The 25,158-nt window shown below is 39.5% G+C and overlaps 1 protein-coding gene across 1 annotated transcript; it reads right to left on the bottom strand.

Annotated features, from left to right (window-relative positions):
• Window positions 1-881: 881 nt before the first annotated feature.
• Window positions 882-21,142, bottom strand: LOC131946136 (tyrosine-protein kinase Fer). The gene is made up of 18 exons (XM_059306787.1): window positions 21,003-21,142; window positions 14,379-14,604; window positions 12,532-12,705; window positions 12,158-12,254; window positions 11,597-11,789; window positions 10,745-10,885; window positions 9,945-10,067; window positions 8,685-8,825; window positions 8,057-8,219; window positions 7,612-7,844; window positions 7,169-7,241; window positions 6,111-6,317; window positions 5,091-5,267; window positions 4,440-4,650; window positions 3,669-3,792; window positions 3,001-3,152; window positions 2,607-2,729; window positions 882-2,117 (listed from the first exon to the last, which is right to left on the bottom strand). The coding sequence occupies exons 2-18, from the start codon at window positions 14,586-14,588 to the stop codon at window positions 1,978-1,980; spliced, it is 2,682 nt and encodes an 893-aa protein (XP_059162770.1). The 5' UTR covers window positions 14,589-14,604; window positions 21,003-21,142; the 3' UTR covers window positions 882-1,977.
• Between the last annotated feature and the right edge of the window lie 4,016 nt (window positions 21,143-25,158).

The raw sequence follows: 25,158 nt of genomic DNA, 5'->3' as shown, positions 1-25,158 counted from the left end.
AATCACTAGCCAACAGCACTAAACACTAATTAGCTAATCACTAGCCAACAGCACTAAACACCTGTCAACTACAGATACCAACTAGCTGGCAGAAAGCATTAACTACAGTTAGTTAACAGCTAACTAACAGTTTTAAACTACAGCTAGCTAAAAGTTAAATGACATCTTTAAATTAGTTTGCTCACAGAAAATGGCTAGAAAACCACAGTCCCAGGACCTGAACTCAACTTAACATTGATATTGGGACTTGTGTCAAGCTTCAAGGCTGTACTTAAATCAACACTGATCACATCAGAAATAGGGTAGATACATATTTCATCACTTTTAAAAAAATACCCTACCTACTTCTTTAAAAATATAACCTGCAAATAAGCTGTAGATCCATAAACAAATTATTATCCTAAAGGACAACTTCTAAACTAAAACTGATGAATTACCAAACTAAATAAAGGACAACTTTTAAACTAAAACTGATGAATTGCCAAACTAAATGCTGGCCAGAAAAAAATGTGCCATATATAGAAAGCTACATACAAAATGCTTGCAGGGGAATTTAAATCGGTCATTTATAGACGTTAGCTAAGAATGTCGGCATGCACATATAGTAGCATAATAAATTTTTGCCCTAGAAATATTATCAAATGAAAGTGTATTACTGTGATTAGTTTGTATTTACACATTTTTCTGTTTGTGCACTTATCTGGGAATAAAATTTAAGTTATGGACATAATGCATGTTAAATTCCACAACTACTTGACAGAAAAACATAGTAGAGAAATTTGATTCCTCACAAATGTATCATTACCGTGGAACAGACAAACACACATGTTGGATTAAAGCTATAAGTGGGAAAAAAAGTCAGATTCCAGCCACTGGTTGCCAGAAAACACAGGAGGGGGAGGGGAGGTTGTGACTTAGTACATACATGTTGTGTAGGTCTCCTCTAAACAAAGTCTGCTGCATAGCTGCAAGCCATCATACACAGCTAGTGACTGTTTTGTTCAGTGCTGGCAGTAATATACTGTTGAGGGCAGCACTGTTGTCTGTAGCCAGTACTGTGGTGTGCAGCTAATGCAGCTGTACGCAGGCAGTGTGCAGCCAGTGACTTGTAAACAGCCAGGGAACTGCCGATGTGTGTATCCAGTGAATGACTGTATCCAGTAAATGGCTGTATCCAGTGAATGACTGTATCCAGTGAATGGCTGTATCCAGTGAATGGCTGTATCCAGTGAATGGCTGTATCCAGTGAATGGCTGTATCCAGTGAATGGCTGTATCCAGTGAATGGCTGTATCCAGTGAATGGCTGTGACACAGCCAAAGTGAAATATTAAAAGAAAATTTCAAGCACCCAATTGTATCACCCCATAAATAGATCCATGAAATAATTTCAACATAAAAATCCTTGGAGTATAACTTGACATCAGGTTCAGAATATTTACATATGGGAAACAACTCCACATCAAGGAAACTTTACACCAGGTGTAGAATATTTACAGTTTTCATGCAGCAAACAAACACATTATCATCATGGCTAAACACTGTAGACATCTGTTTTGTACATTCTTATTGCTCCAGCTATCTGTGTGGCTCAGCTGTGTATGTCCATCATTCTATACAGCAATCTGTCCATTTTAGAGTGGTGTAGAGAGCTAACACTCCAGACTTGGCCAAACATTTGGTTACTTGACCAACAGAATTACACACTGGCCATGCATAGCACCATCAACATACCACAATATCACCACAGCAGTACGATAGTATCACCAGCAAAATACTGCAGAATCTCTACCCAAGTACCAGAGCAATATCACCAGCAGAATACCAGTTGTACCAGCGTGTACCACAGCAGATGACCATAGTTTGACCACCAGCAGATGACCATAGTTTGACCACCAGTAGATGACCATAGTTTGACCACCAGCAGATGACCATAGTTTGACCACCAGTATCACAAGAAACAATGAGCTGGTCTACTGTTATAATCTCTTAATGATGTCTGTCAATGTTTTGTGTATGGCTTTGAACTGTGGCCGACTTTCATCGTTGTATTCCCAGCACTTGAGCATCAGGGTGTACACCTGATCAGGTGTGTTGGGTGGGGAATCCAGGCGATGACCTGGAATTGTGGAAATAACAGGAATCAGTAGGAGTTGCTATATGAAGTACATGATTAAATACTGGTACGGTAAGAAGTAGTGAAAAATTGCTAGTAAATGTGATCTTTTTTAGCAAGCTTGACTTGTCTGGACAAAATCTTACAAAAAACTTTTCTCATGTTCGTATCTCAGGTGACAATGCAACATTCCATACATTTTGACTTTCTAAATGTTTAAATTTTGTTTGTAATTAATTTTATTTTTAAAACCTGACTATTATAATTCTTTTTACTATTTGATTCATTTGTCATCTTGTCAAGTCATGTGTCATGTCTTGTGTCATGCCATGTGTCATGTCTTGTCTTGTATCATATCTTGCATCATGTCATGTCTTGTCGTGTCATGTCATGTGTCATGTCATGTGTCATATCTTGTCTTGTATCATATCTTGCGTCATGTCATGTCTTGTCATGTCTTGTGTCATGTCACATGTCATATCCCCCACTGACCTTCTTCAATCCACTCCCTGGCCCTTGTGTTGGTCATCCCTGCGTACGGTGACTTGCCACAGGAGAAGATCTCCCACATCAACACACCAAAGCTCCAGACATCACACAGCGAGGTGTATTTACCTGTACAACAAACGTGGGAGGTGTGTATTAAACGTGGGAGGTGTGTATTAAACGTGGGAGGTGTGTATTAAACGTGGGAGGTGTGTACATTAAACATGGGAGGTGTGTACATTAAACATAGGAGGTGTGTACATTAAACATAAGAGGAGTATTTACCTGCACAACAAAAATGGGGTTAATCTTGCATACAACTGTCTTTTAGTCATCAATACTTATGAATAATTCATATTCCCAGCCATAAATAACAAAGAGACAAACAAAGACCTCTCACCAAAATTTAAAGCCTCTGGTGCCGTCCACTTGACTGGGATCTGCTTCATGCCAGTGGAGACGACGTACTCGGCCTCCTCCCTGGACATGCCAAAGTCTGAGATCTTGATGACGTTGTTCTCTCCCACAAGACAGTTCCTGGCAGCTAGATCTCTGTGGACATGGTGGCGCATGGTTAAGTCATGGTCTGGTGGGTCATGGTAAACTCATGGTCTGGTGGCGCATGGTTAAGTCAGGGTTTCAAGGTGCTTAACTCATGATGTTAAGGTGGTTAACTCACGGTCTCAAGGTGGTTAATACATGGTCTCAAGGTGGTTTAGTCATGGTCTTATTGTTTCAAATATTTGTTACCAACAAGACCTTTTTACAAATACAACCTATCTGTATAAATCACTGACATAATTGTATAGCAATACTGACCTAACTATCTACAACATTGACCTACTTGTATAGCAATACTGACCTACATATACAACTTTGACCTACCTGAGTACACCCAGTGACCTTCCTGTGTACACCCAGTGACCTACCTGTGTACACCCAGTGACCTACCTGTGTACACCCAGTGACCTACCTGTGTACACCCAGTGACCTACCTGTGTACACCCAGTGACCTACCTGTGTACACCCAGTGACCTACCTGTGTACACCCAATGACCTGCGACCTACCTGTGTATACAATTCCTGCCTTCCAGGTACTCCATACCACTAGCAGCATCAGCGCACATCTGGGTCAACTGTTTGACAGACTGGGATGCTCCCTGAGATTTCAAGAACGAAAGAAGGGCACCTTCTGGAAAAGTAAAACAATGGTGGGGTCAGAGGTTAACAGGCACTTTCTGGCAAAGTAAAACAATGGTGGGGTTAGAGGTTAACAGGCACTTTCTGGCAAAGTAAAACAATGGTGGGGTTAGAGGTTAAAGGGCACCTTCTGGCAAAGTAAAACAATGGTGTGGTCAGAGATTAACAGGCACCTTCTGGCAAAGTAAAACAATGGTGTGGTCAGAGATTAACAGGCACCTTCTGGCAAAGTAAAACAATGGTGTGGTCAGAGATTAACAGGCACCTTCTGGCAAAGTAAAACAATGGTGTGGTCAGAGATTAACAGGCACCTTCTGGCAAAGTAAAACAATGGTGAGGTCAGAGATTAACAGGCACCTTCTGGCAAAGTAAAACAATGGTGTGGTCAGAGATTAACAGGCACCTTCTGGCAGAGTAAAACAATGGTGTGGTCAGAGATTAACAGGCACCTTCTGGCAGAGTAAAACAATGGTGTGGTCAGAGATTAACAGGCACCTTCTGGCAGAGTAAAACAATGGTGTGGTCAGAGATTAACAGGCACCTTCTGGCAGAGTAAAACAATGGTGAGGTTAACACAGTCAGAGGTTTCAGTCCCAGGTCAGTTAGAAGATGACTATGTATAAATCTTAGAAAACCTACTTGGAATGAACTCCATGACAATGTAAACAGGTTGTTTCTGTGCTGCGATGCCGATGTAGCGCACGATGTTGGGGTGTTTGTACTGCTTGAGGATGCGCCCCTCCTGGAGGAACTTGATCTTCTGGTCTTCAGTCAGCGTGTCCTTGCAGGTTTTCACAGCCACCACAGTTGTCTTCTTGTACAGACCTTTGTACACCTCGCCAAAGTTACCCTGGGGGAACAATACAGTCACTTGAGTGACCTTCAACTTTCTACAGTAGTCTCATTAGTGACCTTCAACTTTCTATAATACTCTCATTAGTGACCTTCAACTTTCTACAACAGTCTCATTAGTGACCTTCAACTTTCTATAAGTCTCATTGGTGACCAACTATCTATGGACCTTTTAAGCTTAAGCCACTGAACCCCCCAGTCCCCCATCTCACTAGGCACTGAACCCCCCAGTCCCCCATCTCACTAGGCACTGAACCCCCCAGTCCCCCATCTCACTAGGCACTGAACCCCCCAGTCCCCCATCTCACTAGGCACTGAACCCCCCAGTCCCCCATCTCACTAGGCACTGAACCCCCCAGTCCCCCATCTCACTATAGTTATAAACTTTGAAAAAAATATAAACAAAACCAGCCAGCCCAGCTGGGTGTGGTCACTCACAGTTCCTATCTTCATGGTCAGCTCGATGTCATCATTCAGCAGCTCCCACTCCCGGCAGATGTACTTCTTCAAGATGGCGCCAGACTTGGTGGTCACTGGCAGGTGTGAGTCAAACTGGCGTCTGACCAGCTCCTGGATTGTGGGGTATGACGGCCCTTCAAAGTGCCAGCCTCTGTCCTGTGGGTTAAGATAAACCACTTTATTTCCTTTAAGATTAACCACTTTATTTCCTATAAGAATAACCACTTTATTTCCTTTAAGATTAACCACTGTATTTCCTTTAAGATTAACCACTTTATTTCCTTTAAAATTAACCACTGTATTTCCTTTAAGAGCTTGAAATCAATTTTTTAAAAAATACTTTCTTTCAGTAAAGTTTAAGATTGATCCATACATTAGCATAGATATTATAGATAAAAATATTATTTGTTACACTGGTAAGTAAGTAGAAAGAAAACATGACTAAAATAAATGCTTGTTAATTAACAAGCATCGCCATATTTAATGAAAGAAAATCTCAGCCTAACACACCAGAAATTCACAAGACAGACCTAGAGCCACACCAGAAATTCACAAGACAGACCTAGAGCCACACCAGAAATTCACAAGACAGACCTAGAGCCACACCAGAAATCCACAAGACAGACCTAGAGCCACACCAGAAATTCACAAGACAGACCTAGAGCCACACCAGAAATCCACAAGACAGACCTAGAGCCACACCAGAAATTCACAAGACAGACCTAGAGCCACACCAGAAATCCACAAGACAGACCTAGAGCCACACCAGAAATTCACAAGACAGACCTAGAGCCACACCAGAAATCCACAAGACAGACCTAGAGCCACACCAGAAATCCACAAGACAGACCTAGAGCCACACCAGAAATCCACAAGACAGACCTAGAGCCACACCAGAAATCCACAAGACAGACCTAGAGCCACACCAGAAATCCACAAGACAGACCTAGAGCCACACCAGAAATCCACAAGACAGACCTAGCACCACTGACCACTAACCTGGACAAACTGGATGATGAAATGCTTGTGGCCGCCCCAGTAGACACTCAACACAAACTGCGTCTCATTGGTCTTCTTGTTCTTGGACTCACGCACCAAGAAGTCCCCATCATTCACCAGCAGCCTCTGAACCTCCTCCCTGGGCAGGACACCGTGGAACCATTCCTCGTCCGCGATACGTGACTTGGCTTCATTGGCATCCATGTCCTGTGGATGCAAAGGTCAAAATGTAACATCCATGATAGAAAAAACTTGCAGGTAAACTGGACAAAAGTGTTAGGGTTGGGAAATCAACATCAGTAATATCCATCACAAAGATTATGCACAGTACATCAACATGAGACCTACCACAAATCAACATGAGACCTACCACAAATCAACATGAGACCTACCACAAATAAACATGAGACCTACCACAAATCAACATGAGACCTATCACAAATCAACATGAGACCTACCACAAATCAACATGAGACCTACCACAAATCAACATGAGACCTACCACAAATCAACATGAGACCTACCACAAATCAACATGAGACCTACCACAAACCAACATGAGACCTACCACAAATCAACATGAGACCTATCACAAATCAACATGAGACCTACCACAAATCAACATGAGACCTACCACAAATCAACATGAGACCTATCACAAATCAACATGAGACCTACCACAAATCAACATGAGACCTACCACAAATCAACATGAGACCTATCACAAATCAACATGAGACCTACCACAAATCAACATGAGACCTACCACATATCAACATGAGACCTACCACAAATCAACATGAGACCTACCACAAATCAACATGAGACCTACCACAAATCAACATGAGACCTACCACAAATCAACATGAGACCTACCACAAATCAACATGAGACCTACCACATATCAACATGAGACCTACCACAAACCAACATGAGACCTACCACAAATCAACATGAGACCTACCACAAATCAACATGAGACCTACCACAAATCAACATGAGACCTACCACAAATCAACATGAGACAAACAACAGATGTAAGGAAGTGGGAGACCTACCACAAGCTGTCCTTGTTCCCTCATCTTTGCCATGGACAGCCTTGAGTCCATCCCATTAGAAAATGGGTCAGTCCTGGAAAACAGCAATAATAGGTTTAACAATTGAAAAAATTGGATCTGTCCTACAAAACAAACAAATTTTAACACCTAAAACACAAAAAGTAATAGTGGTTGTAGTAGTCAGTAATGTTTGAAAATGTCATACAACATTTAAAAATATATCTCATACCTGTGGCTAACTTCTTATTTTAACTAAGACTTATTTATATATTTTATTCAAGAAGAAATATCTGCATAATCTACCGAAGTAAAGCTGAATTTGTGAGTCCAGAAAGTAGATATTAATACTTATTTATTTTGGTTTGGAAATTTTAAAATTTGAATCTGTTAATAAATAATAAACAAACATAAAAATAAATAAACAGGTAAGAAAATGTAATTACTTCTCATAATTATGTTTCTTTTTTCTCAGGTCAGCTTGAGATTCATTGGACACGTCGTCACTGACAGAACTGTTGTGGTCGTCGTCCTCTCCCCCATTGCTGGAGTGACTTCCCTTCTTACGGAAGGGGTTGAACTTGCCCAGCTGGCGCTTGATGTTGGAGGCGTTGGGTGCGAAGGATGCAATGGAGGTGGCGCCATTGGTGGAGTTGGTGTCAAGACTCAGCTGATCCAACTGGTCAATGGATTAGCATGGATGGAATGTGTTAGATGGACATTAAGAACATGTTAGATGGACGCTGTAAAGTTGGTCATTATGAACATGTTTAACCAACCTTAGAAAAACAATAAAAACACCATCAGGTGCCTATGAAAAAGGTTTTATCTTTTGTTAAAAACCTGACCAGAGTATGGTTGTATAGCAAGCAAAGACATGCTAGAACTTACATCAATATCTTGGACATCTGACACTGGAGGTGGGGAGCTGTTACCAAGCTGATTTAGCGGTTGTTTCAAAACTTGGACCAAGTTTTCCAGTTTCTTCAAGTTGCCCTCCAGTTCTAGAATCTCTCTGGTGTGGTTTTCTGACTGCGATCTTTTCTCTATGTAGCTGGGGACACAGGAAGATTCACTCAGTCAATATACTTACACCAGAAGATTCAATGCAGAATTCAAATCTTAACCTACTTTCTCAACAAGGAGAAATCATCTCTCACTACAGACACCCCCCTCCCACCACACCGACATCCCCCACCACACCACACATTCCCCACCACATCACACCACAGACATCCCCCACCACACCACACATTCCCCACCACATCACACCACACAGACACCCTCACCACACCACACAGACATCCCCACACCACACAAACAGCCCCCACACCATACCACACAGACACCCCCCTCCCACCACACCGACATCCCCCACCATGCACAGACATAGCCCCCCCCTACACCACACAGATATATTTACCACCACACTACACAGCCCTCCCCACCACACAGACATCCCCCACCACACCACACTACAAAGACACCCCCCCCCCATACACAGACATGCTCAACTGACCTGTTGACATAATCTATGCTGGGGCTCTCTACAATCTTAGTGGTCAGTTTGTTCAGGTCCACCAGAAGCTTCTGATGGTCAGAGTTGACCCTGGACAGCTGGGTCTTTGTCTCCTCTATCTCCTCATTCACTGTGGCCAGCCTGGGGAATCATTACACATCTTACACAGGGGCCAACACTTCTTAGACAGGGGTCAACAAATATTACACATCTTAGACAGGGGCCAACAAATATTACACATCTTAGACAGGGGCCAACAAATATTACACATCTTAGACAGGGGTCAACAAATATTACACATCTTAGACAGGGGCCAACAAATATTACACATCTTAGACAGGGGCCAACAAATATTACACATCTTAGACAGGGGTCAACAAATATTACACATCTTAGACAGGGGCCAACAAATATTACACATCTTAGACAGGGGCCAACAAATATTACACATCTTAGACAGGGACCAACAAATATTACACATCTTAGACAGATGTTGCAACCATTAAACCAACCAGGACTTTTGTAGAGTAAAACAATCAGAACTCCTCAAAGACTAAAACAACCAATCTTATAGAATAGATTAAAAAAAAAAGAACATCTCATAGACTAAAACAACCAGAACAATCTCATGAACTAAATCAATCCATCAGGACTACCCAAAAACTAAAACAACCAATCAGGACTAGCCAAAAACTAAAACAACCCATCAGGACTACCCAAAAACTAAAACAACCCATCAGGACTACCCAAAAACTAAAACAACCAATCAGGACTACCCAAAAACTAAAACAACCAATCAGAACTACCCAAAAACTAAAACAACCCATCAGGACTACCCAAAAAACTAAAACAACTAATCAGGACTACCCAAAAACTAAAACAACCCATCAGGACTAGCCAAAAACTAAAACAACCAATCAGGACTACCCAAAAACTAAAACAACCAATCAGGACTACCCAAAAACTAAAACAACCAATCAGGACTAGCCAAAAACTAAAACAACCAATCAGGACTAGCCAAAAACTAAAGCAATCAATCAGGACTACCCAAAAACTAAAACAACCAATCAGAACTACCCAAAAACTAAAACAACCAATCAGCACTACCCAAAAACTAAAACAACCAATCAGACCTTGCCATAGATTATTAAAACAACCAATCAGAACTTCTCATAAGGTAAATCAACCAATGAAGACTACATAAATACTAAAACAACCAATCAGAACTTAGTATCAACACAAAAAATAATGACATCTTGCCTTTGCTGCAACAACTGTGCCGTAGCTTCGTTGACCTCAATGACGTTAGCTTTCAATGTTCCCTGGTAGTCATCCAATAGCCTGGGCTCAAAGTTAAATTCTACAGGTGGGGGTAAAGGTGACCTGAGGGGACATCAAACATTTTTTATACTTGCATAGTAAGTTATAGGCACTTTTTTAGTGCTTGTATATTTTCTCTGTAGGCTAATGAACATTTTATGGGACCGAGTCAAAAAGTAAAGTTCCCTTTTCAAACCTGACGGTCTATAGGGCAAGTGAAGTAGAGTTCACTTCGGCATATGAAGAGATAGTGTGGTTAGCACTATGCCCAGCCACCTTTACTTTCCCTAACGTGAGTTAGGTACCCATCAGAGTTGGGTGGACTCAGGGACAGTCTACTGACTTGAACCCGGATTTGAACTTGAGACTTACGAGTTAGCAGTCCAGCTTTCTACTGCTAGACCACTCCGTCCCATATGGGACAGAGTGGTTGGATGATAAAGCTTGACTGCTAACCCAAAAGATCAAGTTTGGAGTCAGTAGGATATCCCTGAGTTCACTAGAATGTTCCTGAGTCCAGCCAGCTCTGATGGATACCTGACCCACATGGCTGGGTATTTGGCTGACCACCATTATAAATGTTTTATGAGATCACTGAAACTGAACTCTACTTCATCTGTCTAAGGGAAAGATGGGAAATGATGGGAAATGATGAAGATTTTATGCATGTTTTAAAAGAGCCTAAATCATAAGTTGAGCATGTCCAGATGTTTAAAAAAGAACAAGAAAGGGGAACTTACTTGTGTATATCAATAAATGTACTAGAGTACTCTTCCCCTGGCCGTATGGCGTGTATTGCATCTTGGATATTAGAGGTGATAGACTGAAACTCTGAGCTGCATGTGTTGGTGTGCTTTAAATAATCATCAAGGACATATTTTCTGTGGAGGAAAAGCAGTCTATGATAAATTATGATAAGATAATTAAAGTTTGACCCTTGTGAGTCCACATCACCAATTTATTTGGTAAATATTTTTAAACAGAATTATTCAAGACTGAGGTTTTATTTAGAGAAGAAATATTGAGAATTTTAATTTATGTACAGAATCCTATATTCATGATTAATTGAAATCTTGTGTACAAAACACCTTGACCAATGAGAATGGAGCTATGACTTACATCTTATGTACAAAACATCTTGACCATAGCTATGACTTACATCTTATGTACAAAACACCCCCCCAATGAGAATGTAGCTATGATAAACATCTTATGTACAATGTACAAAACATCTTGACCAATGAGAATGTAACTATGACTCACATCTTGTGTACAAAACATCTTGACCAATGAGAATGTAACTATGACTCACATCTTGTGTACAAAACATCTTGACCAATGAGAATGTAGCTGTGACTTACATCTTGACCAATGAGAATGTAGCTGTGACTTACATCTTGACCAATGAGAATGTAGCTGTGACTTACATCTTGACCAATGAGAATGTAGCTGTGACTTACATCTTGACCAATGAGAATGTAGCTGTGACTTACATCTTGACCAATGAGAATGTAGCTGTGACTTACATCTTGACCAATGAGAATGTAGCTGTGACTTAAATCTTGACCAATGAGAATGTAACTATGACTCACATCTTGTGTACAAGAGCCTCCTGCCCGTCCTGGTGACAGTCCAGGACAGCAGGCAGGGCCGACTCACGCAGCATGGCCTGGTGTTCCTGAGCCGTGTGGATGGAGAAGATGTAGTCGTTGTGGAGCCGGTGGAGCCGGACAGCGGAGCTGTAGAACTTGTTCTTAGCCTCGTCCACTTTAGGGCCTCCCTTTCCTGGGTGCATGGAAGACAAATGTTGTGTTAGCTATACTTGTGTGGACTCTTTGGGTGACAGGAAAATTGCTTTTTGTCTGTGTATTGGTTGTGTATTAACTCTCAGAGGTCATTTTAGATCTTTTAAGGGGTATATTGTAGCTATTTTATAGAGGTTGATTTAGATTTGTATGGGGGTTATTGTGGATATTTTACGGGGGTGAATGTAGATGTACAGATTTTTTATGGGGGGGGGGGGGGGGGGGGGTTATTGTATCTACTAATTATTTTGGCTGAGTACTTGTAATAATGCATAAGTTTAAAATTGACCATCTTTCAAGAACTTTTTCAAGCGCCCAAACTAAGTCAAACACAGCAAACACCATTACCTTTAGTCTGTAGCTGACAATACTTTGATTTTTCAGAGTTTAACCTCTCCACAGCTCTCACGTATTCAGATTTGTTCTTGTTGACTTCATCCTGGACCTGAGGACATAACAATACAATGGTAGGACTAGGACTTATGGAGGGGCAGTGGTGTTTAATTATAAACATAACAACACACATGGTAGGACTAGGACTTATGGAGGGGCAGTGGTGTTTAATTATAAACATAATACTTACAGCTAGCAATACAGCTTACTCTATCTATGGACCATTAAATCTTAAAGGGTTGGTTTTTTGTGTCCAGAGAATGTTGTAACATAATCATCCATATATATAGTTGACAAGTTTAATTGGGTGCTATCCACTAAAATCTTACCCTAGAAAAATTAGAGTCCAGTCTGTATCTCTCATCCAAATATTTCTTCCTGGCTAATTTTTTCTCATTAATTAACTGGATCAAGACATCGAGGGTACTAGACTGGATGTAATCAGCATTTGTCTTCATTGTCTTCATCAGGTTGTCTGTTTCCTTCAGGACCACATCCCAAGCCTGTTCAAAAGTTGGAATATTCATTCAAGGTATGGCCAAACTAAAGAAACAAAACTAAAATTAATTTTCATTCATGTTACTTGATAGCATCCCGCTAATATTATTTTCCCTAAAATTATGAATCTGACAAAACAAAATAATTCCTTCCCAACACATCTTAAAGAATTCAACAATGTAATTCTTATAGCTGACAGAGTGCACAATAATTCTGTTGCTAAGAGACAATTGTTGTGTGTATAAGACAAGCTGCTGTAACAGCAATTGTGGGACTTTTCCTTACATCTCCCTTAGTCAAATCAATTTGAAATTTCAAGCCTGCAACTTCCTCAGGATAAATGTAGTACTTAGTGTAGGCAGAACAATACAGTATATTCTTGAAGATTTTTCTGCTTTATGTATTGCTAATAAGGTAATGATTAGAATCAGGACTAGGGTCAAAGATACACAAGATTATTTGCTGGGGTAGATAGGATACTAAAAAAAAAACACCAGCCAACACAACACTTCACAATGTATCTAAGCTTGTCATACCTTGGTTAAAACTACAATCCTAGCTAACATGTAACCAAGCCTAGTCCAACAAGCTAGTACATGTGTAAGGATACCTGAAAAGTCTAGCCATTCTTACAGTTGTAAACCTCCCACCAACACATAAAACAAGCTAGTACAAGTGTGATACCTGTTCAGTCCAGCCATTCTTACAGTTGTAAACCTCCCACCTATACATAAAACAAGCTAGTACAAGTGTAAGGATACTTGTTCAGTCCAGCCATTCTTACAGTTGTAAACCTCCCACCAATACATAAAACAAGCTGGTACAAGTGTAAGGATACCTGATCAGTCCAGCCATTCTTACAGTTGTAAACCTCCCACCTATACATAAAACAAGCTGGTACAAGTGTAAGGATACCTGTTCAGTCCAGCCATTCTTACAGCTGTAAACCTCCCACCAATACATAAAACAAGCTGGTACAAGTGTAAGGATACCTGATCAGTCCAGCCATTCTTACAGTTGTAAACCTCCCACCAACACATAAAACAAGCTAGTACAAGTGTGATACCTGTTCAGTCCAGCCATTCTTACAGTTGTAAACCTCCCACCTATACATAAAACAAGCTAGTACAAGTGTAAGGATACTTGTTCAGTCCAGCCATTCTTACAGTTGTAAACCTCCCACCAATACATAAAACAAGCTGGTACAAGTGTAAGGATACCTGATCAGTCCAGCCATTCTTACAGTTGTAAACCTCCCACCTATACATAAAACAAGCTGGTACAAGTGTAAGGATACCTGTTCAGTCCAGCCATTCTTACAGTTGTAAACCTCCCACCAATACATAAAACAGGCTAGTACAAATGTAAGGATACCTCATCAGTCCAGCCATTCTTACAGCTGTAAACCTCCCACCTATACATAAAACAAGCTAGTACAAGTGTAAGGATACCTGATCAGTCCAGCCATTCTTACAGTTGTAAACCTCCCACCAATACATAAAACAAGCTAGTACAAGTGTAAGGATACCTGATCAGTCCAGCCATTCTTACAGTTGTAAACCTCCCACCAATACATAAAACAAGCTAGTACAAGTACAAGTGTAAGGATACCTGATCAGTCCAGCCATTCTTACAGTTGTAAACCTCCCACCTATAAATAAAAGAATGTGCCAAATACCCTGAAGACGCTGCAGCAATCTTTGAACTCCGAGTTCTCAGAGCTAGCCTTGTGAAGCATCTTCCCCAGCCCCAGCACGTACTTCTTGTCATTCTCCACACGCATGGCCATGAAGGTCTGCACAGTCTCCAGGAGCCGGATCTCCGCCTCCTGGATGTGCACCATGGAATCATGGGACAGCTTCCCCCTCATGTCTTTCCCAAAGCCCATGGTGGGGGCTGATTTCCTGCGGAGACAGAAACAGTGGATGATTGTTTAAACTCACAAGAAGGATGGCTCCAGATGTACCAGACATCATGCAAGCACTAGAGCATTTGTAAGATTGCTAACACTATCATTTTTTACAATATGAAGTCTCACTGCAGCTACCATTTTCAGTCACACAGAAAAGTAATAAATAGTGTAATACCAGGTGATAAAAGTTTAACAAAGCCATCCTAGAGAAGGACAGAGGAAGGAGAAGCAAAGAGTGCTGGGCTAACGTGGGGATCAAATAAACAGCTGCCCAAAACAAGAGTCTGGTGGAGTCTGGTAAATGCATGGGCTTTTAAGTAAAAATAATGATGAATGATGATTCATATTAATATTAAATCATCAAACTTTTACAATACAAGCTTTCATTAATCTGTCTTAAAAATTAAATACAATATTATACTGATTCTTATCACATAACACTTAACTCATTCCTTGTAACCCAACACATAATAACCAACATATGAAACAAAGTTACCCTAGGCAATGTAGCACTAAATTAATAGCCACACAACCCAACCTGAGGCAATAAGACACAGCACATGACCACACAACTCAAACCTGTAGCCTAGTACCTGGCTAGGGAACTAGTCCACACCCATGTACAAATCTACATTTACATCCTTGTTTTAAAATGAAGGTTTAAACCAAATCTCTCAAGGTAAACTGCCCTGTCTATACATAGGTAAACTCTCTCCTCCCACATCCAGGAAGGGAAACCAGGTGAGCTAATTCTGTTAGCCAATGGTTGAACAATTAGTAGCTCCAATATTTACTTACCTGCTCAAATTTTTAATATTGGATTATATTAAACTGGTAGTGCAAGAAAGTTGAATCCCAACAGCTCTTCAGAAAGAGAAATGAACTTTGGTATCAACATACCAAGCACAAGCCATCTTCACTGGGCTGGTCCTTGTACAAACAAACCACCCCACTGATAACTTCAATAAATTATTGTCAGCCATGTGTGTCGCAGAAACAACTCAATAGAATGTCATAACACAACTGACTAGCTACCTGCTGTGTTACTCAGGAAAAATCAAACCATTGGTGGTTAAGGATGCAGCTACTTTATTCCTAGTGTGAATGTACACATTTAAAACTTTAAACATGGGAACTTAAAAATGTGAACTTGAAGATTTACAGTTATGTAGCATATTTTTTACATTAGCTACACATACATTTAGATTCAGTGAAGCAAAAAATACACAATGGCCCTCCATTAAAAGCAACTACATTAAATTGTAAGGGAGAAATACTTGGAGGAAATAAACAAAGGGGCACAACTTTCATAAATATTAGCCATGTTGGAAGCAAGTGTGGATCATGCTTTTTAAGAACATACTGGGGTTTTTGTAATGAATGTAGGGACATTGTTTGTAAACATTAAAGTAGGGATTAGAGTGCCTTCCCTTTGTTTATATGTTTTAATACCAATGAAAAGATTGTTTTATTAAAGTGAATTTGTTTACAACTTGTGCACACAAGAATTTCAGAATGCAGTAGCAAAACGAGGGAGGAAGTGACACGCTTGGGGTAGGTTGGGTGTAAATAGGTAGGTAGGTTAGTTAGAGGGTTCATTTGTAGATTGTAGACTGAAAATCAATACAATTGATGGGATGAAAAAAGTGCCAAGTTACTTAAACCAATGAAACAGCTTTATATGATTTATTAAGGTATAGTTTTACTCCTAAAACAAAATCAGCCACCTGTGAATTATTTCTCTCACGTAAATCATTTTTAGCTGTTTTAAAAAAATAATAAAATTTGGCGCAGACCTACTTAATAAAAAAAATATATGAGCTTATTCAGTTGTGTAAGCCATCCATATCATCCAATTTCTTAGGCTACTTTCTGGTCGCTGAGAGGTGGAGAAATCTGGGCAGTGACGCACAAGGAAGTGTTAAAACACTGAGATAACTTGCCCAGTGTGACAGATTACTCTCACTCCTGATACAACAGGATGCAGTTGTGGAGTAAACTCTTCAGAAATATTTTTAAATTTCATTCAACACTTTCTAACAACTGGTGATGCAATTGTGGAGAAAACTCTTCAGAAATATTTTTAAATTTCATTCAACACTTTCTAACAACTGGTGATGGTGTGGTCAAGTGGAATGGTACATGACAGCTCGCCCAATAGTCATGGGTTCAGTTCCTTGCCTTAGTCTGCATGACGTCCCTGAATCTGTTCACTCAAGTTAAAAAGTAAACAAGGCTGGCAGAGTGCTAACACACTTACACTAAAGCTTCCTATTCAACAGATGGAACCTTCTTGACCTGCCCCACTGCCCAGCATGCCTGAAAGGGTTCTTAAATCTCCTATACACAAAAAAACTATTAAAAACAAGATATGATGTAAGCTTCTGATGGAAGGCTAACAAGCCACCAAACTTCTAAAGACCCTTACACTTACACTAGAAGCTGTGTATTGATGCAGATATAGATGAATGCACTACTGGATGACTGGTTGGGTAGTGCTACATGTTTCATTTACTTGCCTTACTGCTAGTTACGTTGAAGACCACATATATTTAAACATTGCAGGCTAAGTGTAGGTCTACTATAAATGGATATCTTTTTGTTATCTTTCAACAACAGAATCTGCATGCTGTTGTAAATAATTGTAAGATTTCCTGTGGAAAGCTTAATAGTTTTTCTGTACAAATTTGAATCAAAAACTGGATTGTTATAAACACTAATGTCAAGAGGTTCATCCTTCCACTGCTATTAAGTGTTACTGAATCAATGGACATGTCATCATTCAGCTGAGCTAATGTCAAGCAAACCAAATGAACTACCATTCCATAAAAACACACCAGTATTGTTGTGTTGAGTACTTAAGCACTCATGTAACAGGCTTGCCACTTGCCTGTACTTGAAGTTTAACCTGTATCATGTTATAGCTAGGGTTTTATTCACACTGAACTGGAAAATTGATCCACGCTCAAGTTTTAACCAGTACTAGGAAATAAGTTATTTAAACTTATTTACCCTTATTAGGACCTGACTTTCAACAATGCAGATGAAGTAGAGTTCACCTGTTCTGTGACCCTAGCATGTGAAGGGATAGTGTGATCAGTTCTATGCCAGCAGCAATCACTTTCATAACAGCATCTACTGGTGTTGAGTACCCCCCAAAGCTGGGTGGACTCAGGGACAATTTACTAGGCAACCAAACTCAAGACTTTCAGACTAGTATTCAGTTGAGTACCCCCCAAAGCTGGGTGGACTCAGGGACAATTTGCTAGGCAACCAAACTCATGACTTTCAGACTAGTGTTCAGTTGAGTACCCCCCAAAGCTGGGTGGACTCACAGACAATTTGCTAGGCAACCAAACTCAAGACTTTCAGACTAGCGTTCATGTGCTCTATCACTTGATCGTGTGATCCCATTACAAGAAAATGGTAATAAAAAATAGTCTGTAGTGTGTGCTTATGTAAATGTTTATCTCTAATGTTTTAGTCATTGAAATGGGAATCTGATGCACCTATACTAATTCCTTAAACTGGTATACTTATAAAAAAGATGTGGAGAAAAAAGGGTGTTAGGTAGCTTTAAAAAACAGAGAATAGGCTTAGGTTTGATCAATCAATGTCCGAGGTATGAGTAGTACAAATAAGCATTCAGTCTCACAAACAATCATTTTTAAAAGGTTACAAACTGCTACATTTTTTTTAGATTAGTGCTGACAAGTATTGTCTAGAGAAGTATATACACATTATTGTATATTTTTAACAACTGAATAAAGGCTGCACATGACAAAAAATATATTGTATGTGACATGGTCCAGTTGGTGATTGGTGAGCATGATGACTTGCTGACAATAATTTTAAAAGTAAATTACACTAAATTACAGTAGTACAAAGTACAAGATTCTAGAGAAAACAATGAGCAAGAGAAAACTATCTCACAAGGAGCAGTACAAGACTAATGGTACATCCCAAAGGTACAAAGCCTGCTAACTGAACTTAATACTTATGGATTTAGGTGCCACATCATAACATTATAAATACTGATAGTATTGGAATAGATAGACAATAAATAAGCCGCATATCTTACAAAAAATTGGATCTTAAATTCTAATATTTATTATTGCAAATTTAATAAACTCAGTTTAGTCTACATCACTACAGATACAGTAAATGCTAGGCCTAGACATAGGCCTACATACTACACATCAAGTAATCCAATATTTTCCTTCAGATTCTGCATATCTGTGGATGAAGTCTACTGTCAAGTGTGAAAGCCAGTACAATAGGGTGATGCCTAAGATTTTAAACTTCATTATTGTACAGGATGACTTAAACAATTAAAAACTACATTTATTTACCTTTAATTTGATACAAATTTTAATTATCAAAATTAATCAGTAGCCTAGAAACTGACTTGTGAAAAAAACTCGTTTTTTAAAAAATGGCTACAATGCTTTGACTGATAGGGTGGGTTACAGTTAGTTTTTAAGGAGTGTTGTTGTGACACGATTGACCGCACAAATGTGGCCTCAGCTAGATTTCTTCCATTCAAATACATGGTGGGCAAAATGGGCAGGCTTAGTTAACTGTTGTCTCGATCAAGTTATTTTTTAAGGTTTTTTTTAAACCTGTATTGCATAATTTTTTTAAAAATTTATTAGATTAGTTTAGTAGGACGTAATATATAATTTTCTAAAGTTCAAAGTATGTTTACAATAAATACCGTAATTAATGTTTTGCTTACTTTATGTTCTGCTCAATATTCTCAGCCATTAGACCAAAAAAATGTACAAATGGCAAGTTTACATCAAACACTAATCATCAACAGTTAAAACTAGATCGGTACCATTGAATAATACGCAAAAATCACGATTTTAATTAGCCTATATATTTCTGAAATGACCATGAAACATTGTTAAAAAAACGGAATCACTGTATCATCGTTTTTGGCAGCCATCATTACCATGATGACGGTAAAAAAAAAGTAGGTCAAGCAACAAGCAACAATACAAGGATCTAGGTATTCTATGAGTATGAGGGGTATTTACTTTTAAATATTTCTACTAAATCATACTAATTTTAAAAATTAGCCTACAGTCTACAGTCAGTGCAATTCACTAAGACTACAGTAATGCCTGACTACTGAAAACAATACAACACACCACACACCTAAGGAGTAATAAGTAATTAATAAGTAGATCTAGATTCTAGAGGCCCTACACTGCCCTACACAGTACAAACTACTACTCATAAAACTATGTCAGTAGGCCCTACTGAACTAGAATAAAGATGAAACATATAGTTAGGCCTACAGACTACAGTAACGGTGCCTGTTAGTATTAATGACTAGTATTAATTGTGTATTCGTATCTCAGCATCACTCAGCATCACACATCATCACAAAAAAGCCAGTCCCCCTCCCCTTAAAATGAAATCATACCTCATTCTACAACCCCCTTCAAAAGTGAAGTTGAATTTTTCTTAAAACATGGATATTTTTCCAAAATCCTGTCTGAACTCTGTCAACAGAGTATTTTAATCAATTTCTAATAGCCTACAATTTATTAGAACAATTTTCTAAAACGCGAAATAACGGCTAAAACTCATTTCTTACATTGCTTTTTTATAATGCAAGTGTGATGTCAAGTGACCATCTGAATCTCCTCCCCTTCCCCTAATCACACACCATCACAAAATTATGGATCCCCCCCCTCCCCCTCCAAAATCCTGTTTTAACTCTGTCAACAGAGTATTTTAATCAATTCCTAATACAATTTATTAGAACGATTTTCTAAAACGCAAAATAACGGCTAAAACTCATTTTCTTACATTGCTTTTTTATAATGCAAGTGTGATGTCAAGTGACCATCTGAATCTCCTCCCCTCCCCTCCCCCTAATCACACACTGTCACAAAATTATGGACCCCCTACCCCCCTATGAGTGTGATGTCATTTATGGACGACCCCCTACTAGGCCTACTCTAGATAGAAATCTAGAATCTAGTAGATAGTAAAGATATCAAGTTCACTAAAGTACTAGAAATCTAGAGATCTACAAATTGACAAAAGGTGAGCATTAGCCATTAAGAAAGAAATTGGGCTACTTAAAATTAGCCTACAAATAGACCTACCAGTACAATAATATAGATTTATTATCTAGATTTCTAGCTACTAGATAATATTTATCTAGACTCTCTGGATCTAGATTCTAGATCTCTAGATTAGTACAACGTAACGATTGAATTATTTTCGTCCGACCTGTGATTCTTATTTCGAGTTTTTGATGTGTGATGAGAATGAGGAAGAAGATTACTAGATTAGAGAACGATTAAAAGTAATTTTATTTCACTTTTTGTTTATTTTACTGTCAAGAAGTTAGAAGTTTGCAATACTCACTACTTTTATTTAAATCAAAAGTCCAATTGCATAATGGAAGATTGCAGGTAAATCATAATCAATTGTGACTATCGATACCAACAACAGTGTTCTATTTCCTATATTTCCTGCTTTCCTTTTTGCTAGTACTTTTTTTTCCGCTTACGATTTTGCTAAAAACGTCATCATAAAATGCGCATCCTAAATACCAATGGTCCACTAGTAAGCAAATATTCTATTTATAACTTAGGAATTTCCCCTTAATAGATGTTAACTGTTTAAAAAGCTAGAAAGGAAAACAGCAATAGAAAAAACATTGACCATCCATTCATGTTTATAATTTAGTGATAAGAGTATTAAGAGGTAGTGACTGCAGTGTTTCTTCCAGACTTTTTTCTCCGGTGGGGGGGGGGGGGGGGGGGGGGCACTTGAAATTTTCGGGCGGGGGCGGTAGACTTCCTTCGGCGGGGGGGAGGGGCGGACACTGTTAAAAGTATATATTTTCTATATAAATTATATAAATTTCATTTCGTTTGGGGGGGGGGGGTGTAAGAAACTCTGAGTGACTTAACTATGGGGGTCCGTAATTTTGTGACGGTGTGTGATGAGGGGGAGGGGGATCAGATGGTGTGACGTTACACTTTTGCATTACAAAAAAAGCAATGTTAGAAAACTACTTTTAGCCGTTATTTCGTGTTTGTTTTAATGTATTGTAACATAAATGGATTAAAATACTCTTTGTTGACGGAGTTCAGGCAAGATTTTGGGAAAATGTCGATTTTTTAAGAAAAATTCAACTGCAATTTTGGGGTCATTTTAGGAGTGGGTCTGGCTTTTTGTGACGATGTGTGACGGAGGGGAGGGGGTAAAAATCGTCAAAATAAGCGGGACGTCATTTATGGGTGACCCCCATATATAGAATAAACATGTTTTTTTGCCAGTTCGATGAATGGTTAATTAGAGCTAAAACGAATTTTTACATAATGATGATCCCGACAAAATGTGTGTGTGTGTGGGGGGGGGGGGGGGTGATACCACGACGTTAACATGCAAACTATAGAGATAATAATACTAAGCCCAGCTGCATTAAAAACTGACTATAGATAAATATCGTTTGGTTGCTTTGATATCGCCCCAGAGATGGTCCACCCATCCCAATCTTTGCTTCATGTTGATACTGTTGTACATTCTTCTCTAATTCATGTCCATCTTTTGCTTCATGTTGATACTGTTGTACATTCTTCTCTAATTCATGTCAATCTTTGCTTCATGTTGATACTGTTGTACATTCTTCTCTAATTCATGTCAATCTTTGCTTCATGTTGATACTGTTGTACATTCTTCTCTAATTCATGTCCATCTTTGCTTCATGTTGATACTGTTGTACATTCTTCTCTAATTCGTGTCAATCTTTGCTTCATGTTGATACTGTTGTACATTCTTCTCTAATTCGTGCCAATCTTTGCTTCATGTTGATACTGCTGTATGCTACATTCTTCTCTAATTCATGTCAATCTTTGCTTCATGTTGATACTGTTGTACATTCTTCTCTAATTCATGTCAATCTTTGCTTCATGTTGATACTGCTATACATTCTTCTCAAATTCACGCCAATCTTTACTTCATGTTGATACTGCTGTACATTCTTCTCTAATTCATGTCAATCTTTGCTTCATGTTGATACTGCTGTACATTCTTCTCTAATTCATGTCCATCTTTTGCTTCATGTTGATACTGCTGTACATTCTTCTCTAATTCATGTCCATCTTTTGCTTCATGTTGATACTGCTGTACATTCTTCTCTAATTCATGTCAATCTTTACTTCATGTTGATTCTCCCCACACACATACAGTGTGCCGAAGTGGGATCCACTACGTCACAACCCTGCTCTTTCAGTATCACGTGACCTACATAAAGCTCTGCGACTGTGCCTGCATATGGTACTCACTGCCTAGTTTAGAAGTTCCACCTTCTATAGATCTATCTGCAACTTACCGGAAGTGACACGGTACACTGACAATGTGAGGATGAGTAACAGACCAAAGTGCTCACTCACCGCGTGAAATAATACGTAATTGGGCATTTAGGAAATGGCTGCAAGTTGAACAAACGCAGTTATTTATAGTTGGCCAGTGGCGGGCAGATATGAGAATGTTTATAGATAGAAAAATAGAAGATTCAACAATCTTTATAATTAGCCTAGTATAATTTAGTAAGCACCGCATAGAGTGGAGTTCAAAGCCTAGTTTAACATACACGCAGTCCTATTATATGTGTCACAGCGTGTCAGTGTAAATAACCATATTGTTGGTCTTTAAATTCAAATATGTTTACAAGTACAAACATAGCAAGACAGTCTGCGGTCGTTATAAGGCTTGCCCAAACATGACATCACACCATTTTAGATGCATTAACCCCCTCATCACCACGCATTAAAAAAATTAAATAGACCCGCCACAAATGACGACATAGCGAAAGCACCCTTCCTGCTTGAAATAACTTGATGATCGTCACATTTTTCCTCACTTGTATTGCTATTGTTCTATGCACTAATCGTGGTGCAGATTTGTACTTTGGTATGTTAGATCATCAATGTAACACAAAGCCTAACTAAGGCTCTCCTCGGCAGAAGCTGAAGGGGTGGGGGGGGGGGGGGGGGGGAAGGTCCCGCATCGGGTAAAATCGTTGACGTGGTGATAGCAAATAAAAAATGAAAACTTTACTGACAAAACAAAAAATATTTTTTTAAAAGTGGAAGTTAAAATAATGAATGATAGGGGGTGGTGGACGACCTAAAATGTAAAATTGGTGACGGGGGTATGGGGGTGTCACTCCGAGTTTATGCACCGGTTGACCCTCAGTCTCGTGATAGCACTGAGCTATCTTCATTTATTTTTAGTAACGCGCACTTTATTATAAATTGTTGTCACAACGCAGGCTTATTTCTGGTGAAAGGCGAAATACTTAAAGTAAAATGATAATAAACAAGACAAATAAAATGTTTAGCGCAAGCTTCTGTGTGAAGATTCGCTTAAGATATTCTTCAGAACACTATCACAGTAGTATTTCTATGTGTTTAGGAACATTAACAAACTACTCAAACTATAGAAGTGTTCAGTGTTTCTTCCAGGCATCTCTTCGTGGGTGGGGGAAATTTATGGAATTAATATAGAAATATATACTTTTAACAGTGTCCGTCCGCCCCCCCCCCCCCCCGGAAATTTTAGTCCGACCCCCGAAAATTTCAGGTGCCCCCACGGAGTCTGGAAGAAACACTGGAAGTGTTGTTCTGTGTGTTGATATAGCCTACTTTAAAAACTTTTTCAACTCAATAAAAGTTTAGTTACGAGTGTTGATATGCTGGACGTCCGTCCCCGGTGCCGGCCGTAGGAAAAAAATAATATTAAAAGATCATGTTGAGTTGCTTTGTTGTATACTATACACTATATATGCCTACATAAAGTGTGTGTGTGAGGGGGGGGGGGGCTAAACTGCATGATAGTTCGGAATGGGCCGCTACGCCTCTGGCTAATATAGGCCTACAGAAAAAACTACCCAACTAAACAGTAGTTATGTGTGTTATTAACAATTGTTTATAGCAAGTCAATGATTTCTACAAACACAACATTGGCAGGACAGCAGGCAGCCTAGTACAAGGGCACACAGTACAATAATTTTCCAAGTGGCCGAAAGCAGAGGACGGAACACAACGAATTACGTACCCTGCAATCTAAACTAGCCGCTGCTGAGTCAGACAAAATGAAACACTAGACTTGAGATTTTGAGACGCGTCTCTATCTGTGTCCGTTCTGTCTCACACCCATGTAGGTTTGCTCAATTGTCCACATTCTTCAAGCGTTTCTTCCAGGCATCTCTTCGGGGAGGGGGGGGGTGGTCCATTTACCGCCCCCCCCCCCACCCACCCCCGAACGAAATGGAATTTATATAGGAAATATATACTTTTAACAGTGTCCGCCCCCTCCCCCCCCCAGAAATTTTAGCCCCCCCCCGAAAATTTAAAGTGCCCCCACTCCCTGCGGAGAAAAAAGTCGGGAAGAAACACTGTCGGGAGTATTTGGCATCATTCACAGCATTGACAATACTTGGCCCGGGTATCACATCGTTGATGTAGAAAACAGTTCGACGGTGTATACTGCAGTAATGCAGCTATAACGA

Source organism: Physella acuta, unplaced genomic scaffold (genome assembly GCF_028476545.2).
Source record: "Physella acuta isolate Inbredline_101_S28 unplaced genomic scaffold, ASM2847654v3 ptg000544l, whole genome shotgun sequence".
Taxonomy (NCBI): Eukaryota; Metazoa; Mollusca; class Gastropoda; family Physidae; genus Physella; species Physella acuta.
The sequence above is the reverse complement of the archived record's forward strand: the minus strand, read 5'-3'. Positions and strand labels throughout refer to the sequence as shown.